The following is a 19927-nucleotide window of genomic DNA, read 5'->3' as shown; positions in this document are numbered from 1 at the left end:
CAGGCTCTGGTGTCCAAGAGTGAGCCAAGAATAAGACATGTAAAAGAAAATCTGGTAATGGTGTGTACGAATTAGAAAACATGGAGAGAAGGACAGAAAATTATCAGCATTATGAATGCAAGGTAACTAAAAAATTAATAAAAATGCTTTATGATATTGAGACAAATTCAGGCAAAGAAAAAGTAAGTTTGTGGGAGAAAAACAGTAGAAATGATATTTTTAAAGGAAAAGGGAGAAGAAAGTGTCATCACTTACAAACCATGTGAAACATCCTCTCCTGGAGGGAGAGTGCCCATTAAACTCCAAAGAAACTTAGCGGATTCAGAAAGCTCAGGGGAATCCAAGGCCTCACAAAGGCCCTCCCATTAGTTATGTTAACCAGCACGGAATGCACGCAGTGATGCACCCATCTCGAGCCATCACACAGGCTGGGGTGGGCTTTTGGGTGACACATCCATAGGCCTATGAGCTACCCCTCACCCATGCCCCTGTGAGCTACCCCTCACCCATGCCCCTGTGAGCTTCCCCTCACCCATGTTCCTCTGAGCTACGCGTCACCCATTCCCTGTGAGTAATCCCAATCCATGCTCCTGTGAGTTACCGCACATCCATGCTCCTGTGAGCTACTCCTCATTCATCCTCCTATGAGTAATCCCAATCCATGCTCCTGTGAGTTACCGCACATCCGTGCCCCTGTGAGCTACCCCTCACCCATGTTCCTCTGAGCTACGCGTCACCCATTCCCTGTGAGTAATCCCAATCCATGCTCCTGTGAGTTACCGCACATCCATGCTCCTGTGAGCTACTCCTCATTCATCCTCCTATGAGTAATCCCAATCCATGCTCCTGTGAGTTACCGCACATCCATGCTCCTGTGAGCTACTCCTCATTCATGCTCCTATGAGTAATCCCAATCCATGCTCCTGTGAGTTACCCCACATCCATGCTCCTGTGAGCTACTCCTCATTCATGCTCCTATGAGTAATCCCAATCCATGCTCCTGTGAATTACCCCACATCCATGCTCCTGTGAGCTACTCCTCATTCATGCTCCTATGAGTAATCCCAATCCATGCTCCTGTGAGTTACCCCACATCCATGCCCCTGTGAGCTACTCCTCATTCATGCTCCTATGAGTAATCCCAATCCATGCTCCTGTGAGTTACCCCACATCCATGCCCCTGTGAGCTACTCCTCATTCATGCTCCTATGAGTAATCCCAATCCATGCTCCTGTGAGTTACCCCACATCCATGCCCCTGTGAGCTACTCCTCATTCATGCTCCTATGAGTAATCCCAATCCATGCTGCTGTGAGTTACTCCTCACCCATGCTCCCATGAGTTACCCCACATCCATGCTCCTGTGAGCTACTCCTCACCCATGCCTAATAAACCCATTGGTTCACCAAGCTGGATTTGGATGGAATCTTTCTTTGCTCTGCCATTGCCCTATCTGGGGTTAAGGGGTGTTTCTTTGTGTCTTCCTAGGAAAAGTCATGCAACACAAATTGAGCATAAATTTAAGGGGATGGTGGAAGCAAGCAAATATATCTTAATTTAGCTAGTAGCTTGAGACCATGTTTAGCAGAAAGATTAAGCATGAGACAATATCAGTTCTTTGACATATTAATCAATAAGACCCCGATTGACATGCCTACCTTCTATTATCTGCTCCCAATTATCTGTTCAGCAGGGTATGTGTGGATGAAGAAATCGTCACCTAACACTGGAATGACACTTTGGCAATCCGTCTTAGGTAAAGGTCAAGGGTCATGATGTTTTGACATCATATTTGATATAAATCTTAAATCAGACATCAGGAAACATAAGAAATAGGAGCACTCCACTGACATACGTAAAATACAAATTTCTAGCCAAGTATCAAGTTAAATTTTTACCTGTTCATATTTATGGGGCTACATCTATGACATCACTCCCCACAGTTTGTAAAGTAGGATGGAAATTACATGAAGCCAAATGGAACAAAGTGCAATGAACTGGGGAGATTACGTGAGGATGTTCCACATCACAACTGATTTAAAAGTAATGGCAGCATCCCCTCTCCCTAGGACAGCCTAGTAGGCTGAAGCAGGAGATGGTAAATAAACTGTTTTTCAAAGACTCATTTAACACACAATCTGAGTTCTCACCCAGAGTAACTTAGAAAAATAGCTAGAACTTAAAGTCTGCAAAATGTCTTTACCACGCACTCCATTAACTATAAGATTCTTAGAACATATAGCCAGACTAAATCAGCTACTGGAGTCTCATGACCAAGGGTGATACCAATGTTTACAACATCAATTAATCAAAAGAACAAAGAAATAAACCAATGTTAGGTATGTAAGTATCTACTAACTCTATGACTTTAAATTGTGCCTTGATGAACATAGAGTATAAAAACATAACAAGATAATAATGCAAGATTCTCAAATGTTTTTTATTGAGCATTTTATTTATGTTAGAAATGTATATGTCGAAGATGAAATACTTTTACTAAAAATGCAGTAAAACGAAGTTTTAGGAATATGTCCAGTTCTAATCAATACTGCACTTATTTGAAAAAAGAGTTTAATCTATCTATTTTTATCATTATCAAAACCTCAGAGAAGGTGAGATCATTTGTATGAATTTACAACTTCTGGAAGCATTATGCTACTGAGAGGAACTCTTCTGAGAAAATATGGCTTCCACTCTGCAAAACATGTGCTTTAGCTTACTAAAGTGTGTTTAAAACCTATTCATAATTTGAGACAATTTTGATTCAGACTTTTAATGGGATGTTACGTTTCCCAGGAAACCACAATATTAAGCCATAAAATTAAAATATAGTCAAAAAAGTCAGTTACAAATAACATTTCATCACTGAATATAATCTGTGATTTATCTGGGGGCCTGCCATCTATCCATCCAAATGTCCTCTCAACTCAAATCAGTGTTCAAAGCTGCTGTATTTGAATATATTTCCAATTTACCCTAAAATTGGAGTCACTAGAAGTATGCTAGAATCTTGCTGAATATTATTTATTATAGCTCAGTGACAAATGGCCATGAAATAAAGCTGTAAGCATGGGAAGGTCTGTTGTACACATTTCTCAAATTTAGCGCTGTCAATATTGGGGGGGGGGATCCTTTGCTGTGACAGACTGTCCTGCGTGCGGAGTAGTCTCAGCAGCATTCTTGACCTCTACTCACGGGTGCCAGTCATACACTTGAAGCGGGGACAATCAAGAACATCTCCAGACATTTGGCCATGACCCTAGACTCTAAATTAGAGGTTGTGACAATTTCAGGATGACATGTAAATAATGTCCCGGCAGCCAGTGACCACCAGTCAAGGCCAGAACTTTAAAAACTAGTGATGCAAGGTATGAAGTTAATTAGATTCCCATAGAAATACACAACAAACTTTTTAGGCTTCCTATAAAAATTAAGCTCCATGTACCTTTTGTTAATTCCTTATAATTTTCTCATATTATTTCAAACTCCAAAGTCTTATGCTCATATGGTTTCAATTCTCTACACACACACCCTATTTCATTCATTCAGAGTGCTCTTCACGATACACTCTGCAGTGCCTGCAGGCTTATTCCGTCTCTATCTCCTCCATTCCTTGTCCATTTCCTTCCTTTTATTCTATTCTGCATGGGAATCACTGCAGAAAGCATGGGCATTAGCAGACTTTGCTTTTCATACCGACCTTCAACAAACTTCCTGATGTTCTGTGCAAGCACCCGGACACTGTTGGGCAGATTCCAGGGGTCCTGTTTGAGGTGAAGTCTTAGTCTTTTCGGGCAACTCAACTTTGCCTCCATTTCCTGCTGGAATTCTAAACAAATAGGAAAATCCCCTCATAAGACTCAATCAATTCTCAGTTAAGCCCACTGGATTCAGAATTTGCTGCTAGAATTTGCTGCTTGGGTCCATTTTACTATTTTAGAATATTGTTAATAAATTTCCTTAGTGAAATTACAACAGAAAGTGTATTAAATCTAAAATCCAGAGCCCAATGTTATTTTATTATAGGGATTCCACCCAGGAAGCAAATATAGGCAGAAATGATATTGTAATACAGAAAGAGAGATAGGAGAAGGGGACAGTGCTATGCTCTGTGGTCAGGGGCCTGCCTGCCAATCCCACACTCCCGAAGCTCTTTCCCCTCCATGGGATATGACCAGGTAGACATTACTGCAAACGAAACTTAAGTCTTTTGTGTCTTTAATTTGTGTATTTTTGGTTTTGCCTCTAGAGGTATCAAATGTTTGAAATTTTCAAAGAAATATAAAAAGTTTATAAAAGTTAATATAGTGATTTTTAATATTTTCATGTATGATCCAAATAGAAGTAGAGTTGGATAATTATGGAACAAAAGCTCAAAATTTTGTCTTCTGCTGCAATATTTTTGCTTTGCTATTTATTTCAAACATACCTTGTAATCCTCGACCTGGTGTGAGATGCTTGGTTTGCTCAAAGGCCCTCACAACAGCTTGCCCCTTCAAGAGGTTGGTTATGGAGTCCATCTATCAAGGGTAGATTTCTGAGTGTTACAGACATCCAGAATACATAGTATATACTACATACACACACACACACACACATATAAAACATGTGCATGCATATATCTTATAAAATACTTTTCTTAAATAAATGTTTTTGAGAGCCCACAAAGCTGGTGAAACCTATCTTTAAGCAAAATATTATAATCATCTCATATTTTCACTTAAATGTTTTCAGTTATTCCTCATAATTTACAATAAATTGATAAAAAATGTACAAAATAAAAAAAATCTACTTCACAAAAGAAATGAAAGCTCAAAAATATTCAAAAGCACAGAAATATTTTCAAAGTGCTAAAGCCTCCAATACTACAAATTATTGTGATGATCATAAAACATTTCACAAAAGCAAGGTCTTAACATGAAAGGTCAGGAAATTGTGAAGTTTTTGAAACTAGAGATAACACTCAGTGAGGCGCCAGGAAGCATTCAGCCAGCCCGCCAATAGTCAAGAGGGTTTCTCCTGTGTGTGCACTTATATTTGCCATATAGTTTTCTATAAAACACTTGGTCGCTGGAATGCATGTTTTAAAGCCAAGGAGGCCAAGAGACACACTGCATTCCTCTTTCTAGCTCTTTGCATTACATCTCAAGGATTTCTGACCTTTAACCTAGACAAAAGACCCACAACTGCCCCACCACACCTGGCTGAAAAGCTGCTCCAGGCAAGTGTGGATCTTGTCCTGTTTATCATGAGATATCCGGATGCTGATAGGAAGTTCATCACCTATATGAAAAAAAAATAAGCCAAAACCTTAATCTTATTTTTAACATGTTGAAATAATATCTTATTTGATAAAATATGAGCAATTTAAAATGAGATCTTAGCCCATATCAGAAAAGGAATTGGATCAGGTTTCACACAGCAGAAAAGTCAGTTGAATCAAGCTGCTGAAACAGTCCAAAGCAATGCCCCTCATGGGAAAAATAAAGCATCAACCTGTATTTTTCCTGACTTCTCTCTCCCAGTTGACTAAATGTAAGGTTCCCTTGGATGTACATACCTTCGAAAAACACCCTCAGGCTGAAATGACTTCCTATGCCTCCACCCAAGCATCCATGCCCAGTGTGTTTGGTAAAAACTTATTTTTTCCATTGTGCCTATAATCCTTGACTATGAAGGGTAAGGTCAGAAGCCATATGTTAAATACGACTTTTAAATGTGCTCTTCTTATAACTGGCATTTGGAAAGTAGTTTTACAGTCACAATGCAATATGGTGGCCACTGAGAATGACTAATGAATCGAAGACATTAATGCCCCCTGTATAGACATCTATAATGTTACTAGCATCAAGGAGCACAAGCTGTCTACCACGCCCACCTGAGTCCATCTCATCACTGTGGAAGTAGGAGCTGCACTGGCTGCTGCAGATACTTGTGAAGGAGGCAATCGAGTTCCTGTTGCTATTGCAGTCACTGCAAAAAAAAAAAAAAAGAGCCATATGTTGCTTTAAGAATATGTTTGCCCAGGTTGTACTCCAGTGTGATGGCAAGAGAGAGGAGCGGGAGCCAACTATGAGCAGAACACAGGGAGATAGGAGAGAACGTCAGAATGGAAGTCATTGCTTTGTGTGCTAATTAAAACTACAGTCAAAAGAATGCTTGCAACCTCCTTCTTATCACATAAATTTATGCCACAGATACCTTTATCAGTGTGTTCTATATAACGTTAAGAGAAAAGGAAACCTGTTCAACTCAATTTGTCTCAGTTTCTAAAGGCATTCTTGGAAATTCAAACATTTCAAATTTTCTTGTCAGATCATTGATTTCAAAGAGAATTTTTTGAAAATGTCTCCCTTCATTATCTGTTTAATAACAGTGCTCAGAGAAGTTTCTGACAAAGTCTAGTTTATTACTTCTCTTTTTCCTTTCTGGTCGTTTGTGTTATAGGTTGCTGGGGACACCTCGAAGTCCCCACAGCAGCGACCTCATCTGTCTCCACGGACGAACAACATAACACTGGAAACTGCTAAAACTAAAGACTATGTGAAAAAAATGTTGTAGATGCTGTGTGATTATGAGGATAATTCAAAGTTTAGAAACAGTGCCAGAAACAGTGCCAGAGATTTTTTTAACCTCTTAGAGTAAGGATAAGGATTTGATTTTAATGTACATTTAAAATTTCTATGGTATTCCAGAGGGAGAATGTGGGGGTGATTTTAACTCTCTGATGACTAGGATGTGAGGCAGAGGTATTTTTGGAAATGTGGTTTTCCCAGGAGAGAAACTACAGGATGCTAGAATGGAGCGCGCTGGTACGTTCAGATGCCAGAACTAAATGATGTAATAAAGATGTTCAATTCATTATTAAATCTCCAGGAATAATTAACTTTGATGTAGTTGTTAAAATCCTCTTTGGAAAATAAAAATTAGGATGGCAGACTGTTTAAGCAAGAAGCCATGAAGCGAGACCCTGGTTGCCAAGGTGAATATTTATCCTAACTCCATGGACCTCTGCATCTTCATGTATTAAATGGAGCTACTATCAGAATCTACCACTCCAGGAGGCTGTAGGGGATTATTTTAAATTCTTCTGCTAAAACTATGCAACTGTTAATTACTAGTTTGGGATAACCCTACCTGACGAGAATAATTTTGATACAATTAACACTAACACAATGTTTTACATTGGAAATACTATGGACAAGAGTGAACTTTTCCTTCAACTAATGTAAGTGAAACCAGAGATGCTGAAGCTGCATACACAGTGCATGGTGCCGGTTGAGAAAGCGCTCAGGTGAGAATCCTGGTGACAGGGTCCAGTGACGGAACTCCTCAGATGAACCCCTGAGCAGGAAGGAGTGCTGGACGAACTGTTTGCCCCAAATTCTGAAGTTGAAATCTAACACCTCAGTACCTCAAACATGTGACCAAATTGAAGGAGATAGCTTTCGAAAGGTCATTTTGAGGGGCTCTTAATCCAATATGACTGCTGCTCTATAAGAAGGGGATCTCTTGTGAGAGTTCACATGAGGACACAGCTGTGGGACAATGACAAGTGAAGGCCTGGAGTCGGCTCCTTCATTGTCCTCAGAAGGAACCAACATGGCCAACATCCTGGTCAGGCTTCCGGGTGCCAGAGCTACAATACAAATTCTGTTGTCCATGTCAGCCAGTCGGGGCACTTTATGCTATCAGTCATGGCTAACTACTACAGAAACAGCCCCTGGAGGAAACAAACACAACGCTGGACATGGAAGTGCAATATATAACAAAGACAAGGGAAACAGGGCGAAAAGGACTGCTCTTTGCCAGCTAATAAATCACAATCAGAAGGACATTTTGGACAAATGCTATTACACGGTTACACAATCAGCCTGTAAGAACAACTCTTGCACAACAGGGCCACACTGCTAGAGGGAAGAAAAATCCAGATCATTAATGAGAACAACTTTAAAGACAATGCTGTCCTGCTTGAACTGGTGGTTATTTTGAAACAGCAGTAAACAAAATCAACCATCAACATTTATTTTCAAGACATTTGAAGAGGACATAAAATCTCACTTGAGTTTGCTGAGGAAATGAGAGGAATTTCATTTCGAGGAATGGCTCACCTGTAGGAGTCTCTGTTGCTGACGGTGTCGTGGCCTGAGTCCTCTTGCTCATCCCCTGCTATGTTGAAGCAGACGCGTTTGCTGTTTCTCTCTCCCTTGTCATTGTCGCTGTCGGGTGGTAGCACACCCTCTGTTGTCTTACGCTCCAACTTAGGGGAATACGTTATTGAAGACAGAAGGCTGCACAATGTGACATGTTTAAAGAACATAAGTGCGTATTTTGAAACTAGCTCAAACAGATAACTCTTTCATTTGTTAAATGTGATAGGCTTACAAATATTTCCAGAACGCTTCTGTGTTTCATGCCAAATAAATAGTATCTGTGTAAAGTGTGTGTCATAGAAAGTCTGGCTTTATTGCTGAGAAGGAACAGAGAGAGCAGCACCAATCAAACACAAAGGCTGTATCCAATCCTGCATCAGCACCAATCAAACACAAAGGCTGTATCCAATCCTGAGACTTCTAAGTCTCAGTTGAGGAAACTGAGTGGGTTAGGAAGGTTTCCCAAGCTAATAATTCACAGGGTCTCAGCAAAGGAGAGTTGGAGAGAGGATACTCTTCAATGAAGCTGTTTCCAAGCTTTGGGGAGTTCAAGGATGCAGCTTTTGTGAGTCATCACCCCATGCCAGGATAGGCCTTTCAGTGATGTAGCTTGAATCATCCATGCTCCTATACACTACTTTTATGCATACACCCCCTTAAGTACTCCCCCCCCCCTAAATTCATTCTTTAATCTAGCTAGACTTGAGAGGAATCAGCTCTTTGGTATGGCATTAGTGCCATATTGGGAGTTCTGATGCTGGTTCCTGCCTCCCCAGGAAAGGTCATACAAGGAACTAGCAACCACAAGCATTAACCAACCTTTAACATCCTCCCTGGCTCATCCTCCTACCCTGAAGACCGGGCTGCCACTCTGACTTCTACCTCTAGCATTATCTGTTTGATAGAGGTAATCCACACCATTAATCTCTACTGTCTGTTCTAACAGGCAGGAGCCCTGCATGGATTAACTTAAAGATACTGAGCAGGGTGACCATCAACATAAGGCTAAAAGGAGGCAGGGGCCACTTGCACTGGCAAGTCAGTCAGGATGAAATGCTCAAGGCTGCCCAAAGGGTTTTCTTCAACTGAGCTCAAGGGTATAATACCTTGAGTTGGTGTAAACCTGGTGAAGACTGAGTAGTTACAATTCTACGGCTGGAAGGTTGAGTATGTGATGCTTCTGATAGAACCATCTAACTTAAAATTACACAAACGTAAACATGGATTTTATTATCAAATAGCATGCTACAAACTTGCAAGATAAATTCAAACTATACCTGAACTAATGGCCTATAGATGATTTTCTTTTAGCTAATAATCATGGTCATAAATATAAAATACCTATGGCACTCAGTTCCAACCGATTGCACATTATTCGTATACTCATTTGTTCATAACAAACAAGCACTCCTTTTTGGGTATTTCAAAACAACAACGCCCATACCTCTTGTACATATTTTACATGGGATATCAAAGCCGATGCTGTACATTGAGTAAATCCAAAGTAAGGGATTTCACTGGTTAAAAACATGTTTTGTTCGTGATACTGTAAATGTAGTATTTAAAAACCACACAAAAGCCTCTGCCTTGTTGGAGTGTCGATTTCCCTGGGAGGACGTGACAAAGAGCTAGTTTTACAGGTCACGGGATGGTGACAAATGGAAAGTTCTAGAAGATAAACAGAAGAAAGGCAGGCGCTGGGTGTGGGCGTGGCTTAACAGTAGAGCTCCTGCTCATGTGGCGGGTTCATGACCCACTAGATTCGACTTAGAGCTACAGTTTCACAGTTTGGTCGAGGAAGCTCTCACTGTGAGGTGAAACTTGAATAATGTGTGGCATTGTAGAGCTTTTAGACACCAGAGAAAACCTGAGAGTTCCATTGCTCAAGACTCTGAACATTTTCAGCAACCCAAAGTGATGAATTCTTTTAAAGACAGTTTCTCTGTTTGGGAAGATATTTCTAGGTCTTGTAAGACAGATTGCACATTTATTCACTCCTTTCCCCCAAAAGATGAAAACGTTAGACTAACCCCAATTACCCAAGCAGAGACAGAAGAGCCCCGCATACCAAGGACAAAAGGCACCCGCAGGAGCTCCCATCTCGCAGGGAGCCCTCTGTGCTTGTGGGTATTTTAAATTAGAAGTCATGGGGCTGTGCATAAACATTTTCTCACAGTAATAAGAATTGTATTCACATTTTAAGCAGTTGCAATGTACTTGTACTGGCCCTCTGGGAATGAGTGCTTAGGTTTACAAACAAAACAAATAGCAGGGGAAAAAAATCATATGCATAACATTTCTAAATTCAGAGAAGCACCAATAAAGCATATAATTTTTGTGTGTAGGCAAAAAATGCTTTCCTTTGCTTTTGCTCATTGAGAACATGCATCTAGCCACCAAAGGCCCTATTAATTAAATCCTGAGCAGAATCGTACTCCAGAACAGTTTTCTTTGGATTAAACACTGATTGGTAACAACCTCTGTGCACACTATAACTCACCTACCTGTGTTCCAAAATACCAGCATCATAGTGTTTGTTGGTTCTTATAGTAGACATGGTAAATATGATAAATATCAAAAAATTTAAATCTAAAGTCTACCTTATAAAGTAGGCATTAACTCTATTTTAGCTGGAGCAGGGGGTGAGAGACATATACTGTCAAAAACATACACAATGCAAATTGAATAGAATTTACTGTCTCTGCATATGTCTTCCAAGCTGGAGAGGAAGGACAGTCACTAAGGCACATATCCAAGTGGGCGATACCGTCCTAGTCATCAGAGGATGGGCTAATCTATGTGAATTGCTTTAGCTAATGTCAGATGACTGGGTGGGTGTGTGTTACTGACAGCAGAATCCTATATGCTTGTGTAAAAGCACCTTATTCCTTTCTCTTGCATAATACCCCGTAGCATTCTAGTAAAATGCATACCTGCCTTCTGCTCCGAGTGAGGATAATGGCCCAAGGAGGATATGAAGAATGAATAAAGAAAGCCTTCGTTCTTGAGATCTGTGAGAACTTCAGTGTTCCTTTGAACCATAAGGGGGGTGGGGGACACAACACAAAAGTGGTGTGTGGAAACCCGATGTCAGAGAAAGGCTGGAGAGTCTGGAGTAGAAGTCTACTTTCTTTCTGTGGATCTCTCTTAGCCTGACTCTTGAAAGTCCAAGTGGTTGTCTAGCCATGCAGACCATCTCAGAAGTGGTGCCCACCAGCTAGAGCACCTTCATATAGGACTACAGTTGTCATTTTCCAAGGATAGAAACGGAGTAGAGAAGCTGGAGGTCAGTGAGACACACATGGGACAGATGAGGCAGAAATTTGCAGGCTGGATTTGATCCTATAGTTGGCTATCTGGGTCTGTGTGTTCATGGACTCAATCAACAACCATTGTTGCGGGAGGTCCTCCCTCTCCTCCAGCCTATAGCCGCTGAGATACCAGCCCATTGGGGTGTGGTCTCTCTCCCTTTAAAAAAGTGGCCACTTCCCTCTCCTCTCTCTCTCTTCACTTCCTGCTCCGCCTGCGACTAGACTCCCTTCCTGGTTGAGTAGAGGGCTGTTGTATGGGACGGTGATCTGTAAGTTTTTTCCCCTTTAAATAAATACCACCCTATTAATCATAATTCCAAACTGGTGTGGCATTGTTTGTGAGTTATACCTTCAATTGGCGCAGCGCCCGACATGATGGACTAAATCCACTTAAAAACCTGAGAAGGCTTTAAAATAAGGGAGAGAGAATTTCACACAGATTTTTGCTGTTTGTTGATGGCACGCTGTAGAGAGATTTCCTGATTCAGCAACAGCAGCAGAAAAAAAGCTGTGTCATTTTAAAGTGTGGCTTCCTAGGACTGTGCCGCCAGTGCAAACTCTGGCTTTAAAGCATTTCAATGGCTTTATGGGACTGGATATTTGTGTTCCCGTTTGGGGTCGGAAGGAGAGTGCTCTGAGACAGTGCCAATGGCTCAGCACTCCCCGCCTGCACCTGGGCAGATGGCAGAATCAGGCTTAGGCAGGCGAAAGAGCATGGCGGATTCCTGCCGCCATTCACACTACATAGTGCTCTGCCTGTCAGATTTGGCTGTAACTTGGATGAAAAGAATTTCTGTGCTGCATGCTCAGTCTTAGAACTAAAGTGCTGAGTGCCGCTCCTACCTGGCGGCCCCAGAGCTAGCACAAAATGGTACGTCTTCCATTTTGAAATTTTCCTGACTCAGCAGCAGGAAAAAACTGGCTGTTTTTAAATGCTGGCTTTCTGGGCTGTGTCGCCATTGCGATCTCTGTCTGGCTCCTGCGGGAGACAGAGCTTTTGAATGGAGCATTTGGAGTAATGTGCTACGGCTTGGTTGATGGCAATGTGAACTGCTGTGTGCCTGGAACTGTGTGTGGCTCAGGGGCACCAAATGGCTCTGAGGCAGGAGCTGCTCAGCTCCGCCATGATGAACTGTGCTGGTCTCAGGCAGGAACTACCATAATTACTGTAAAAACAGCAGTTAAGGTTAAGATTGGGCAGGAAACAGGCTGTACCTTATTACCTTATTACCTGTACATGGTGCAACTTAAGTTTTTAAGAACTGCTTAACATTTTAAGAAATGCTCCTGGATAGTAAAAAAATATTACAGATTCACAATAAAACAGATTCAGACATAAAAGACCACACTGTTGGATGAATGTACGTAGGCTTGAGAGAGAGAAGAAAAAGAATATAGAGAATAAAGTTAATGGTTTTTTTTTAAAAAAGGTAGTCTTTAAAGAGACAGAGTACAGATAGTTAAGAGATTAAAAGAAATAAAGAAAAATAAGCCATGTACAAATGGAAAATTCACAGAGAGTCTGGATTATGTACATTGTGTTTTCTTTAAAATTTTTGACTGTGAAGGAACTAAGTACAGAGAGACATTTCATTACATGGGCTGCAAAGCTAAACCAGAATGGATATAAGGGTATTACAATTTCAAAATTCGGGTCTAAGGATATGATGCTTTGGAGAGGGTCTTCTTTTGTTTTCACAGAGGACCAGACCCTGTGGATTGCATCTATCCCAATATGGTATGATAGACCACGACCTCCCGAAAAGTTTCTGTGAACACCCTCAAAAAATTACTTCACTCAATTGCCAACTGAAATAAACCTGGCACACAGGTTACACCCTAAATGATCTGATTAACAGGGCCCCATTCAGCAGGAAGCAGTTTGGAGAGAAAAAACTGCGCCCATGTTCCCAAAACATTGTTTATAAATGTTCTTTTACATTTAAAGGGGGAAATGATATAGGTATAAATAACTTGCATTGGTATGGATTTTAAGGTCAATTTTGTTATATGTATATGCATTTCTTGATCTTGATTAAGGTATTGTGATTGTGTAGTTCATTTAAAAATGTAATGTATAATTAAGAAATATAGGTTAATGGATAATCATCAGTAATAGTCAAGCTTGTAGTCATGTTAGTTAGATTTTCTAGATATATAGAGATACATTTCAGTTAGATAGACATTCTTCATATCTCTCAAAGACTGCAGAATGTGGCATTTAAAATATTTTAATATCTTAGGGTTTTTCATGACAATGAGACATGTCTGCTCCTGGAGGCACCAATCTACTTCGAGAGGAAGATGGGCATCAAAGAGGATCCTTATGGAGTTTGATAGCCATTTGGGCAAGAAACTGCTCTTGCCTGGACTGTTGCATAAACTGGACACAAAGAACCCGCAGAGAGAGGACTGCTGAACTTGCCTAAAGGTGAGATGGTTTTTCGGGGTTCCTGACTCATGAAAGAGTCTGTGAGACATTCTGTAGGATACAGCAGAAAGTGACTGAACTGTCTTTGGAAATTCCTGCTTGATGAAAATGTCTGCTGGATACTATGGGCTTGAAGGCTGAAGATGGATGCCCCAATGGTACAGAGGAACTTTGGGTGGCTGTACAGGCAGTGAGATGTCTCTGTCATTTCTAGAGTTTGGATTTCTTGTTTGCTTAGGTAATATTATATCCTTCTGGAGTCTTTGATGAAGTTGAAGAATGGATAGGTAGTTATAGTTTTCCATTGTTATGATAAAAGATAAAATAGATATAAATATTGTAACTGTAATTCTTGCTTGATAACTGTTTTGTTATATGTAATTTTGCTATGTTAAAGTTAAAGCCTTCCTTTTTTGTTTAAACATAAAAAGGGGAAGTGATGTGGGAATGTCATATATCAATCTGTTGATTTCATTGGTTAAGCAATAAAGAAACTGCTTGGCCCTCATAGGTTAAAACATAGGTAGGAAGAGTAAACAGAACAGAATGCTGGGAGAAAGAAGCTGAGTCAGGAGTCACCATGATTCTCCCACTCCAGGCAGACGCAGGTTAAGATCATGCCTGGTAAGCCAGCTCGTGGGCTAAACAGATTATTAGAAATGGGCTAGTCCAGGTACGAGAGTTAGCTGAGAAAAGGCTAGATATAATGGGCCAAGCAGTGTTTAAAAGAATACAGTTTCCATGTAATTATTTCGGGGCATAAGCTAGAGCTAGCCATGTGGGTGGCCGGGTGCCGGGGACGCAGCCCCGCCGCTTTTGCTACTACAAACCATAGATTAAAATATGCCTAAAAAGCATTCTTCCTGCATTGCATATGTGCAACATTTTCCTGACGTTATTCCCTGAACAGTACAGTATCATAACTATTTACTTAGAATTTGTATTGTAATAAATATAAGGAATTAGAAGTAATTTAATATACAAAAGAATAAGTGTGTTATACATAAGTCAAGTCATTTCCATTTTACGTAAGAAATGAGAACATCTTGAGATTTTGGTATCTGTTGGGAGCTTTGGGTGCCATCTCTACTGGATATCAAGTGATAAATGTAATTTAAACTACAATGTAATGCTGCTTATGGTTTTAGGAGAGGACCAGATCGATTCATCACATTGGATCTCTCCAGCATCTGTGAATGTAGAAAGAGGCTCAGCTGGGCAACTCTCCAGCGATACCAGAGAGGGATAAAGGTGACTCAGTCTAAAGCGACATTCAAGGACATATTCAGAGGTCTAACGAACATGCCTAATGAGGTACTATAAGTGGAGAAATAAAAAGACGGACAAAGACAAAGGTAGTATTTGAATTCTGACTTGATGAATTGAAAAGTTGGAAAACACTTTGTTGTTGGGAGATGCCTTGGTAGGTAAAGGGGTGAAAAGGGTTAAGTATAAGAAAACTACAGTACAGTCTTAGAAGTGTTTAATTATAAGTAACTTGGAGATGCCTTTCCACCCAAAAATCACAAATAACTATGATAATGAAGCATGTCAGTGAGTATAAAAGTGCAGTTTATCCTTTCCAGGAGCACTTGGAAAGATTTTTAAGAAAGTATGATTCTGTTTGTAAATTTACAAATGAAATGCTTCAAACATAACTCCCACAACAACACTGCAACCCCAGGGACCAACTTTGCTGCCGTATAGTAACTCATCACTCAATCTTGGGATAGCTGACACTTGCAGAACAAGGCTTGCTCTCAAGGTTCCCATCCTTACTGTGCAATGCCCACGCTCTCCCCATTTGCTCTGTGCTATGCAGAATACAGAGAGTCTCTATTTTCAACTCTTATCAAAAATTTAGAACCTCCTGTGAATTGTTTTAACAACTCAGGTAAAGGCAAAAATCATTCAGCTTCCCAGTGTGCAACAGAAACCAAGAAGCTCTCATCAAATCGGCCCTTCTATCATGTTACAGCAAAAAAAATTCACCTTGTTTCCATCTACAGATCTGAAACTGAGTAGAAGGATTAAGTAAAATGTCTATGTGATAGAAAAAATGATTTCTAGAAGTGATTGGATGATAGGGTACACAGACATAAAAGTAAGACAACCACATTACCAGGTCGTGTAGAAATAAATGGCTTCTAGGAGGACTGGCTATGGGATCTTATGAGGCAATTTCACTATTGTTATCACAGCATCTGCTTCTTCACCCTGACCAAGGATAATTATCAAGTGGTGAGAAGATGATACGGTAACAAGTTTTTTGAATAACTTGTTAAGCTCGAATTGTGCGGCAGCATATCTGAATTCTAAGAGCAATGGGGAACGCAGGCATTTGGACAACTGTATTGTTTTAAAGAGATTATGCTGCAAATCAAATCATGTGGAAGATGTTTATATTTAGAATTAAATTACAGGCTGTTCATGAGGAAGAACAAATTCACTTCTCCAGCCATTGTTCATGTCTTGTTGCTTTTTGAATAAGCACACAGAACTGGCAAAGGCTTGCACAATAGCAGAATGGGGAAATCACAACTAAAAATGTGTCATGTTAATTAGTTGCAGTTTGCTGAAACCTAGCCATTTCTAAAACTAGTCCTTTAAATATAAGGATCAAAAACCAAGCGAAGCAATGCGGTAATTTATATATATATTTTTTCTAGGAAATACATTTACTTGCACTCTGGCCTAGGAAGCAGGCAGGCAGGCTAACTGCAGATCTTCACCTCTCCCTCTGCTTCTCCAAAGCCAATCCCCTGTCTCATTTCCAGCTCTGCAGCAAATCTTGTATGATTTCTCCTCTCTGTTCATCCACATTCCCAGGGATCTAAACCAAGCAGTAAACATCCCTCACCTCCCCAGCCCAGCCCATTTATCTAAGTGTCAGTCCCCCATACCCCAAACACATTTTCCCTGGAGCCCCTCTCCCCAGAGTAGTCTCATCTATCTGCATCCCAGAAGAATTTCTGACCAGGCAACACAGACACCACACTCACCCAAGAACCAGAGACTGAAACAGAAACCAAGGAACTATGCACTCACCCAACAAAGATAATCCAACAAAGATAACAACCTAGATAATATCTAGGTGATATTAGCACCTAGAATTACAATCTTCCCCTTCTCAACCTAGATACCAGACTAAAAACATAGTAACGGCCAAGACAATATGTCTCCACTAGAGCTCAGAAACACTATCACTGCAGGGTCTGAATGTTCTTTATAAATATAATGGAGGTCCTTAAAGAGAAAAATGAATGAATCCCTTAGAGAAATCTATAAAAACGTATACAAAAAGTAGAAGGAAATGAATAAAAGTTTTCAAGACAGGAAATTGGAAATAAAACCAATAAAGAAAACCCAGCTAGGGCAAATCTGGAAATAAAAAATTCAGGAACTCAAATAAGAACCACAGGGAAAAACCTCAACAACAGAATATAAGAGATTGAAGAAAGAATCTCAGGCATTAAAAACAATAGAAGAAAAAGATTATACTGGTCACAGAAAATATTAAATCTAAAAAAAACATCATGGCACAAAACATCCAGGAAATCTCAAACACCATAAAAAAATGGAAAAATAATGGGAAAAGAGGAAGGAGACAAAATCTAGGTCGAAGAAACAAAATATTTTCAAAATAAAGTCATAGTAGAAAATTTTTCTAAACTAATGAAGGAGATGCCCAGCCAGGCATAAGAAGTGTACAGAACACCAAATACACAAGACCAGAAAACCAAGTGCCCTGAACCCATAATAATATAAACACTAAACACACAGAACAAAGAAGAGAATATTAAAAGCTATCAAGGAAAAAGATCAAGTTACATATAAAGGCAGACCTATTAGACCTGACTTCTCAGTGGAGACTCTAAAAGCCAGTAGGGCCTGGACCACTGTGCTGCAGACTCTAAGAGACCACAGATACTAGAACAAACTACTCTATACAACAAAACTTTCAATCACCATTGGATAAAACAAAATATTCCATGATAAAGTAAAATGTTAAACAATATATATCTACAAACCCAGCACTATAGATGTTTGCTAGAAGGAAAACTCCAACCTAAAGAGGTTTACTGCACCCAAGAAAATACAGTGAATAAATAATCTCAGAAGAGTGGAAGCATCAACAATAATAATCACTATAATTGATAGCTCTCAACATCAGTGGTCTCAATTCCTTAATAAAAAGATACAGACTAACAGAACAGATATAAAAAAACGGGATCCATTCTTCTGCTGCATCCAAGAACACACCTTAAAATGAAGGATAGACATTACCTCTGAATAAAGGATCAAAAAACAAAAATTCCTAGAAAATGGACCTAAACCCCAAGGTGGTGTAACCATTCTAATGTCTAACAAAATAGACTTTGAGCACAACCAACCAGAGGAGATAGGGAAAAGCATTACATAATCATCAAAGACAAAACCCACCAAGAGGACATTGCAATTTTTACAATCTATCCCCTGAATTCAAGAACAGCCACCTTGGCAAAAGAAACACTACCATATCTTTGGTATTGACTCTCACACACTGATAATGGGAAAACTTCCAGACTCCACTCTCAATAGACAGCTCACTCAGACAAACACTAACCAGAGAGTGCTGATGCTAACAGACTTTATAAGACTAAAGAACCTAACAATATCTACAGCTCACTCAGACAAACACTAACCAGAGAGTGCTGATGCTAACAGACTTTATAAGACTAAAGGACCTAACAATATCTACAGAACATTTCATCTAAACACAAAAGAACAAACCTTCTTCTCTATACTTCAAGGAACTTTCACCACATACTTGGACACAAAGAAAGTCTCAATAGGTTCATGAAAAGTGAAATAACACTCTGCATCCTATCTGACCACCCTGGATGGAGGCTGGATATCAACAAGAGAAACACGTATAATGAAAAATGCTGAATAAAAAATGGGCCCAGACATTAAGTTAAAAAAGAATTAAATGCTTTCTAGAACTGAATGAAAATGAATACACATATACCAAAATTTATGGGACCTAATGGAGGCAATTCTAAGAAGTAAGTTCATAGCACTAAGTGCCTACATAAAATAATAAATAAGTAAATAAATATCTACTGAAAGATCTCATACTAGCAACTTAAAAGCACATCTCACAAGTCTAGAACAAAAAGAAACTGCATCCAAAAGGAGTTCATGGCAAGAAATAATCAAACTTAGGTTAGAAACCAATAGAAACAATAGAATAGAAACAACAACAAGAACAAAAAAAAATACAAAGAGTCAGTGAAACAGAGTTGTTTCTTTGAGAAAAAAATCAATAAGACCAACAGATTTTTATCCAATTTAAGTAAAATGAGGAGAGGGAATTTCCAAAACACTAGAATTAGAAATGAAAAAAGGACATAACAAGAGATGCTGAAAAAAAATCAAGAGAATCATAAGGACATACTTTAAAAAAACCTATACTCCACACATCAAAATATCTAAAAGAATGAAAATTATCTCAATAGATAGTGTAGGATAATGTTCTTATATGCTGTAAAAATTTGTCACTTGTATTGGTTTAATAAAACGCTGATTGGCCAGTAACCAGACAGAAAGTCTTGGCAGGGCAACCAGAATAGGAGAATCTGGGAAGAGGAAAGGCTTAGTCTGCAGTTACCACCCAGCCACAGAGAAAGAAGGATGAGAATGCCTCACTGATAAAAGATACTAAGCCAAATGGCTAACACAGGTAAGAATATGAGTTCATTTGTGATGTAAAAGTTATTTAATAAGAAGCCTGAGCTAATAGGCCAACCAGTTTATAACTAATGTAGGCCTCTGTGTGTTTCTTTGGGACTGAACAGTTGTGGGACTGAGCGGACAAAAGCCTCTGCCAACAAATAGATACAACTTCGAAAGGTAAATCAAGATTTGATAGAAATTTAAACAGACCTAGAAACCCAACAGAAATAGAAGTAAATATTAAATGTTTTCAAAACAAAAAGCCCAGAGCTAGATAGTTTTCATATAGATTCTACCAGTATCAAAGAAGAGTTG

General features: G+C 39.6%; 1 protein-coding gene across 1 annotated transcript in view; it reads right to left on the bottom strand.

Annotated features, from left to right (window-relative positions):
* Prex2 (phosphatidylinositol-3,4,5-trisphosphate dependent Rac exchange factor 2) overlaps nt 1-19927 on the bottom strand; it is a 281271-nt gene that overhangs the window by 95977 nt on the left and 165367 nt on the right. Inside the window, exons 26-30 of the mRNA XM_075971371.1 lie at nt 8111-8290; nt 5878-5972; nt 5200-5282; nt 4429-4519; nt 3700-3828 (exon numbers count right to left, since the gene is read on the bottom strand). Coding sequence (XP_075827486.1) covers nt 3700-3828; nt 4429-4519; nt 5200-5282; nt 5878-5972; nt 8111-8290 — 578 coding nt within the window. The remainder of the gene's footprint in view (nt 1-3699; nt 3829-4428; nt 4520-5199; nt 5283-5877; nt 5973-8110; nt 8291-19927) is intronic.

The sequence above is a fragment of the Microtus pennsylvanicus genome, chromosome 5 (genome assembly GCF_037038515.1).
Source record: "Microtus pennsylvanicus isolate mMicPen1 chromosome 5, mMicPen1.hap1, whole genome shotgun sequence".
Classification (NCBI taxonomy): domain Eukaryota; kingdom Metazoa; phylum Chordata; class Mammalia; order Rodentia; family Cricetidae; genus Microtus; species Microtus pennsylvanicus.
The sequence above is the reverse complement of the archived record's forward strand: the minus strand, read 5'-3'. Positions and strand labels throughout refer to the sequence as shown.